Source organism: Dipteris shenzhenensis, chromosome 31 (assembly GCF_047967505.1).
Source record: "Dipteris shenzhenensis isolate YYH24624 ecotype China chromosome 31, Dip_SZ_1.0, whole genome shotgun sequence".
Lineage (NCBI taxonomy): Eukaryota > Viridiplantae > Streptophyta > Polypodiopsida > Gleicheniales > Dipteridaceae > Dipteris > Dipteris shenzhenensis.
In genome coordinates, this window is record NC_141626.1 from 37,459,502 (window position 1) to 37,467,784 (window position 8,283).

Sequence of the window (8,283 nt, forward strand, 5' to 3'; positions counted from 1 at the left end):
GCATATCAGTGACACCTGAGTCACGAAAGGTTTCAATCAACCAATGGGGTACTTTCAGAGAGCCTGGCCCGGAACTTTCCCCTGCTGCCTGGGGAGGTGGGGAATCATTTGGATCACTGTCGGAGTCACTCTCCGGTGGAGGATCAAGAACAGCTGCCGGGGGTGGGGGCAGTGCAAGAATAGAATCATCACTACTATCATCATCCACGGTCTCTAGGATAAGAGCTAGGTCAACATCAACCATCGAAGAAGGAATCTGCTAATCAAAGATGACATCCTTGCTCAAGATAATCTCCCTCTTGGAGGGGTCATACAGCACATACCCTGTAGATCGGGAATTGCACCCGACAAAGATCGTCTGGGTTGACTTCACATCTAACCTCCCCCTCAGCTTCTTCGGAATGTGGACGAAGGTATCACACCCAAACACACGGAAATAGGATTCATCGGGCTTCTTTCCAAAATAGGCCTTAAAAGGAGTTGCTTTAGGAACAGCAGACCTCAGAGACCGGTTCAAGATATGTACTGCTGTGACAGTGGCCTCAACCAAAAACTGAGGAACCTCCTGGTGAGCTAGCATGGTCCCAGTATTGGCACACCATTGCCGGAAACGAGAATAAGCCAGAGACTTGTGGGCTAGAAAGTATACCCAGATGAACCTGCTAAAGTGATCAACCAGTAGCATGAAGTAGAGAGCCCTGCCAAGACTAGCAATAGTCATAGGTCCACACAGATCAACATGGACCAACACCAGAGGTAATGAAGCCCGCCGTGAAGCCTACTTTGAAAATGCGTCCCGGTGTTGCTTCCCTTGAATACATGATCGGCACTGACCGCGCTTACAGCCCACATCAGGTAAGCCGAGGACCATTTGTTCACGAGCACCACATCTGAGTACATCAACATTCAAGTGACCAAAGTGAAAGTGCCACAGGTCACCTTGAATAGAGGAAATGATCGTTGAAAGCGTGGACAAAGTGTATATGCCATGACTTACTGTACCAATCTAAACCACCTGACTGGTCGCTTTATCCCGGACAAAGTGTTCATCAAACAATACTGTGGTACCAAGGCGGCAAGTCTCATAAACAAACAACAAATTGCATCCGAGAAAGGGAACAAACAGTACTCGAGAAGAGTGCATCCCTCCTTTTCCATTGGGAATGATGTCGAGGTTGCCTTCACCACGAGCTTTGACGACAGAGCTATCGCCGATACAAACATCCCCAGAAGAGATCACAAAATCCTTTAGCCCAGCTGGAGAAGGACACATATTACAGGATGCCCCCACTGTCAACGATCCAGGTCCGGAAATCTTTGGCTTGAAGAGACAGAACCCCCTCTCAACAAAGGAAGCGAGAGAATCAATCATTTCAATATGCAACTCTGGACTCTATGGAAAGACAGAAATCATAGTGTCTTTGGAGATTCAACTTTTTCCAGGTTTCATTCTTGCAGATGTCAATCAGGCAATCTTTTTATGATTGTCTGTGTGTTTGTCAGATAGAAATTTGTCTTGCATCGATCTGATACTGTACTTGCATGTTCCCTCTTTGGGGACTGCTGCTTGTAATATATACTCACATGAATTTCACCCCCAAAAAATATGTGTGAGCGCACGCTCGTCAGATAGATTCTCCTGCTTATAATGACATTTCTGATGTAATTGCAGCGAACTGCTTGTTGTGATATAAAGTTACATTGATTTCACCCCCAAAAAAAGCTACATGGATTTCATCCCCAAAAAAAAGTGTGTACGTGTGTGTTGGGGTGGGGGGTCAATCTAGGAACATGCCTAAACTCTGCCTCTAAAAACAAAACAACTAGTGCAGTTTCAACCTCGTGACAGTCCCGCAGATGTCATCAGTACCCAATGGTAGGTGTAGACCCCAATATAAATGTATACTCTCACACGTACACATATCCACACACACGACCATCCATCTATACAAAGGTCTTTGTACTGAGTCTCCATCAGCACTTCTGGTGAAGGGCAAACTCAGCAGCTAGTACTAAGGAGAAGGCTGGCAAAAGTAATTCACATTCTCTTCATCCAAGCTACAACTGCCAGTGAAGGTAAGAGTATCAGGTCTCTCGCGAACGAGCAATTCTAATCAAAAAGCTTAGAAAAGATAGCTGGTAGGCCCACACACTGCTACATATAGAAAGAATCAAGGCAATATCAGCAAGTTGGAACTTAGAAACTTCACAAGGTGAAATTTGCATGTCTGCTAATACCGCAGACGACATATATCCACGTGAATCTGTTCTAACAAACAAAACTGATGGTGCAATTTTAACCTTGTGACTGTCACCCATCAGGTTTTAAACCATAAATTCCACCATGCATAGCAGGGACCAGCTCACAATTATACAATACAACACCAATCCTTATATCTCTTGTGAAATCTAGCGATAAATCTGTCATTAGCAAGTATGACGTGGAGATACTCTGGTAAACAAACGCGAAGAACTACTCCTATAATTTTAGAGAACTGTAGAAACTTCTGAGTGTTTGACAAGCATAAATGCAGATTCCAGCTAGTTTTACCAGAAATATGGTGCAGTAGCAATCCTAACACAAATTAACATGACACAGAAATGTTCCCCGCAGGCATAATTGCTCAATACTGGTTCTAGAGGTATGGCATCGTTTAATTTTATAAATACAGAACCACAGCAGAGACATAAAAGTGGCGTTTTGATAGTAAGAGACACACACTATAGCTCATCGGGCTAGTTTCATTAACAAAAAGGAAAAAGATTCAGCTTCCATTAAGATAATCTGCACGTAAATTGGCACACCAGGAGCGACCTCCAATTGGCTTTGTTGAGTCCAACTTAAGTTTTGATGAGAACAAGAACCACTCGAAGCTTTTCTCGACCTTGTTTGAACATAAACTTAAAATGTATTGGGGAAATCAAGCTGCTTGTGGTTCACGGCTAAGAATGAGCTGTCATTTTTCTGACCACCACTATAAAAGAGACTGCATTACGACAAAGGGACTATTTTGACGACATATAAAAAACAAGAGACTACTTCCACAAACTTTTACAGATGCTTTGGTTGTGCAGAATGGAAACTTAATATACCTTCATACTTTCTGAGAATCCTAAGCAGTGACACACTTTTTGGCAATACGTTTGGCAGATTTGGATGAACAGGCGATAACAGAATAAGGAGACCATCTTTGTTGCATCATACCAGGTCGCAACAAACAAAAGAACATATTATGAATACCGTTTCCCGAACTTCAATGCGCTTTGGAAAACTGTGTATGGAGACCCAGCTTAGGTGAATGAGAGGCACAAACGATTATGGGACAGCAGAGGAGCGGAAGAGAAGGTCTGGAGATTTGAGACTAAGAACAGAAAGAATACTCGAGGAGCCGCAGTGAAATCTAGCAATTAGAGGTCAGAAACGCCTTCAATCTTCAGGTTACAATATTGTTTGATGAAATGGTTTGTGGGTACCTTCTTGAATCTCCTCTCCTGCTGTGCGTTCTCCAAAAACCTGTGAGAATTTCCATTCCAGAGCGGGTGGTACCTGCCCAGGCCCCGATGCTCCCCCAGAGATCATCATCGTGATTGTTCACTGGCGTGTTTTATCGTTAAGGTTTGCTCCAATGAAGATGATTTTGGAGCCAACGTTTCGAGTCGGAAGAAATTTACAGCTTACAGACAAGAGTAAAGGAAGCAACCATTTATTTCACAAGAATAAGTGAAGCATCCATTTAACTTGTCAAGAGCAGTAAACGAGTAGCAGTGAAAAGTTTAAACGGCATCATTCATCGAAGTCAGATGGGGCAGGCGCATTGAGTTTGTTTGCGAGCGGAACAGTTTGAGGTACAAAACTGTAAACGACAAAAATGGCAATTGAAAACAGAAATCCAGGAGGGGGGAAGACGGTTGAATCCAATGGTAATGGGCATGCGAGTTTCAAAAGGGCAATGGGTAAAGCAATGGCGAAGTGAGAGGCAATCTGAAGAGCAGAGTAATGAAGGACCGTGAGAAGAAGAAGCTTGGTGGGCGAGGCGAAAAGGTAAGGCTGGGGAAAGAGGAAGGGAAGTGGGGCGGAGTTTCTAAGGCAGGGGCCAAAGGGGAAGCGGAGGAGCAGAAGGCGAGGGTGGTGAGGGGAGAGGCAAAGAGCACTGCTCCATTCGTTGGGGAGAAGGAGATGAAGCCATATGACTTTTGATGGAGCTACTTTTGATGAGCTGCTGATGAAGCTGGAAAGCGAAAAGATTGGAGAAGACAGGGAAGGACAGACAGAGACAGAGAGAGAAAGCAGATGAGGAAGCAGTGGGAGTTTCTGTAGCAGAAAAGTTATGTTTCTCTTTCTGGGTTTTGAGTCTTCGTTTTGGTGTAGAGATTTTGTTTGTGAGCTTTTCCTGCTAAGCTTTTTCCTGCATCCAACTCCTCCCCCTCCTCCTTTTGTTGCTGCTGCCCATGCATCAGAAGAGCGTGGATTTGTGGCTCTACATTTCTGGGCACCTAAAATGAAGGGGCGGGTTGGCTTCCCTGCAAGTCCCTATGTTGAACCCCATGGTCAATTGAGTTAGCTCGTCGGACTATGTTGACAGTGTCAACTCTGAGTGTGTGAAACCATAGCTAGGCCAGGGGGAGTAGCAAGAGTTTGGAATTTTGAAAATGTTAAAGGTTGTTGTAGCTATTTAGGGGAGGAATTTGTGTTTTTTGACATAGAACACCTTCTTCTCCTCCTTCTCCTTCTCCTTCTTCTTCTTCTATCCCATATCAAAACATTTCCAATGCTAAACTCTTACATGTAGGTGATGGATTTGTGTGTTGTGACATAGAATACCTTATTCTCCTCCTCCTCCTTTTTCATCTTCTTCTCTTCTCTCTCTCCATTCTATTCTCTTTTTTCCATATCAAAACATTTCAAATGCTAAACAACCAACATTTTGTATATTCTTTCCTTACCAAATTAGTATGCTATATATATCTCAAATACCATTTTACTTCTAGTTCTTTAAGTGTTATCTATCACAACATCCCTCATGTGCCCTTAGTAGCCCTCAAAGGTGGAAGGAGTGTGCTTATTAGAAAGGGATTCAACCTAGTTGTATAGTGGCTCCCTTACTACATCTAATAAGATAGAGAGTTTGTATTTGTATTTAGAAAAGGTACATTCACTACACAATGTTAGAGCAATGCCCTTACACTTGTATCAAGTCGTAGACAAAAGCAATCTAGCTTCCCTGTCTATCAACAAAGGGAGTTGGGTGCATGGGCTTACTTTTTCTTTATTCTTTACCCCTTCCATGTTCTCTTTGTTTATTCTTTGTTACATCAAATTGACTTTTACTTTCCAGTACTAATCGTCACATGATGTGATGCCAACAAAAGGAAAAACTTTCACGTGATGAAAAAAAGCATGGTTTGAAAACCAAGGCTAACTATCATAGTGAAATCTTGATAATGGCAAACCATTTTAGGGATCTCATCATAAAATTCTAAGCCTCATCCTTGTTTTATAGTTAATGTTATGCAAAATAAGATGATCATAGAGTAAATTTTATGCCAATTCAAGGTCATATTATTTTACATTGGAACACAAAATAAGCATATGAAGCATATCTTACGGAATGATTGAGTGATGAAAATGCAAGGGGTTAAAGCCCATTACTAATAACATTTTATGTGATTGAGAACCAATACAACTAAGTCAATTAGTCAACAAAAGATACGAATAGTAGATACCCATTCTATTTGTGGAAGTGATGTGGATTCCTTGGCCTTAGCCATTACCAAGAAATGATGAAATTAGAGGAAGATCCATTGATAAAATATAAATGCTGATGTATACAATCTTATCATTATTAACTTTGTTTCTCTTTACATAAGCAAGTGTGAGCATCGCTTAAAGTAAGAAAATAGGGATTGAATGGGAGCCTTTAAATCAAATTTAAATCTAGCTAGATTGTAACACTATCACTTTTAGAAAGGTTAATCAACCACAAATACTTCATGAAAGATAGGTGTATGTGCTCTCTCTCTCTCTCTCTCTCTCTCTCTCTCTCTCTCTCTCTCTCTCTCTCTCTCTCTCTCCCTCTCTCTCTTTCAATGATTTCACCTCATCATATGTACTCTTGTATGAGCAACATGCCTAGGTAGCCTTTCAAGGAGCATGAAAGTTGGTCTATGTTGAATGTTTGATATCGTTGATGGTGATAGCTTCCAACTTCTTTCATGATTGCTTGTGTTAGCTCCCAATTTCTTTTGCAATGTCCTAGCTTCACCAAATGTGCTTAAGGGATGCTTCTACATTTTGTGTGAACATTGTCTTTGTCAAGTTATGTCCAAGCTATACACTGCCCCAACTAGACTTGGGGCTTATAGTAATGTAACCTCCATTTTTGAACTTAGAAATGCTTTTTTTAACAAGTTGTATCCACCTAAATAATAAGGATTTCCAATGATAGTAGCTTTACCAACTATAATAATGACTCCTTTTTTGAGTTTAGTTTCCTCCATACTCTCACAACTAAACTCTAAACTCTCCCAACCTTTTACATTTTCAAACTTCCAACCTCTTGCTACTCCCCTCATCTCCTCCATCTTTTGGGCTTTGGCACTCTACCATCTTTTATCTCACAATCTCCACTCCCCCACTTCTATCTCACACCATCCAATTCTATCACACAACTTCCATCACATTCCAATCCAGATCTATTTTTATCCTTTTAGTATTCCATACTACTTGCAATAGGCTTTTTTAGAGGCATCGCAATCCTTATCCAGCCTTTTGAATCAACAATAGAGAAATTGATGGCAACAATGGATTCCCTTATAGTAGCCCCTTGATCTTGTCGAATCACTCCTTATAGTAGCCCATAGATAGCCTCAACTTGCCTAACCTCCAATAATTACACCTCATTGCATGTACTCTCGTATGACCAATATTCTTCGATACCCCTTGGAGGAGCATGAAATTTGGTCAATATTGAATGTTTGCCATGTTTGATGCCCAAATCCTTTCATGATTGCTTGTGTTAGCTCCTAATTTCTTTTACAATGTCCTAGCTTCACCAAATGCACTTTAAGGTGTTTTTTGCTAGTTGTGTGAACTTGTCTTTGTTGAGTGTTATGTCCAAGCTATGCAATACACAACTAGTCTTCGGGCTTGTGGCAATTGTAGTTAGTGACATCTATCACAATGTGTATCTCTATTTCTAAAATAGAAAAGTTTTTTTGGTAAGTTTTATCCAACCTAAATAATAAGGGGTTCAAATGATATTATCTTTACCAACTCCACTAATGACTCCTTTTTTGGGCTCAATTTCGTCCATACTCTCATAACTAAGCTTCAAATTCTCCCAACCTTTGACATTTTTAAACTTCCAAACTTTCGCTACTCCCCTCATTTCCTCCATCTTCTAGGCTTTATTACTCTACAATCTTCTATCCCACAATCTCCACTCCCTCCTTCTATCTCACATCCTCCACTTCAACCTCACAGCCTCCATCACAATTTAATCCAGATTGATTTTATCCTTTTAGAAATTGTACTACTTGCAATAGGCTTTTCTAGAGGCATCACACAAAATGTCTCATCCACCATTTTGAATGAATAAGAGAGCAATCGATAGCAACGATTGATTCCCTTATAGTATCCCCTAGATCTTGTAAAATCACCCCTCATAGTAGCCCTTAGACAACCTCAACTCTTTTAACCTTCAATAATTGCACCTTATTGTATGTACTCTTGTATGACCAATATGCCTAGAGTATATATACAAACAATTTTTTGCTAAAAAAGACAATGTAGAAGCATCCTTTATATGCATTTGGTGAAACTAGTACATTGCAAAAGATATTGGGAGCTAACACTAGCAACCATGAAAGGATTTGGGCAATACTCCTATCAAGCATGGCAAACATTCAAAATGTAATTGGCACAACTGATGGCATCCATTCACAACTTGTTAGGCAAATGTTTGCCTTTCAACATGCACCTAGCCATCTCCATCACTAACCTATTCTTTCGCTCAGCCATGGGATTCTATTGAGGAGTATAAGGCACCGTGCATCAATGATGTATGCCTCGTGAAGCAAAAAAAATAGCAAACTCCTTTTGACATGTATTCACCCCCCCCCCCCCCCCCCCCCCAAATCTGTATTAAGGTGAGCAATGTGCAACCCACTCTCATTCTCAGCCAAGGCAATAAAATTCTTGAAGCGTGAAGAAACTTCAAATTTGGATTTCAAGGCAAAAGTCCCAGTGTACCTGGTGAAGTCATCAATAAAAGTGACAAAATA

The 8,283-nt window shown here is 41.1% G+C and overlaps 1 protein-coding gene across 3 annotated transcripts in view; it reads right to left on the bottom strand.

Annotated features, from left to right (window-relative positions):
• The window catches only part of LOC147881414 (serine/threonine protein phosphatase 2A 55 kDa regulatory subunit B beta isoform-like), a 67,426-nt gene extending 62,974 nt beyond the window's left edge, over positions 1 to 4,452 (bottom strand). For all 3 annotated transcript variants that reach the window (XM_087370085.1, XM_087370086.1, XM_087370084.1), the window contains exon 1: positions 3,475 to 4,452. In XM_087370085.1, the coding sequence (XP_087226211.1) occupies positions 3,475 to 3,583 (109 nt within the window). In that variant the 5' untranslated portion in view covers positions 3,584 to 4,452. The remainder of the gene's footprint in view (positions 1 to 3,474) is intronic.
• Positions 4,453 to 8,283: the final 3,831 nt, after the last annotated feature.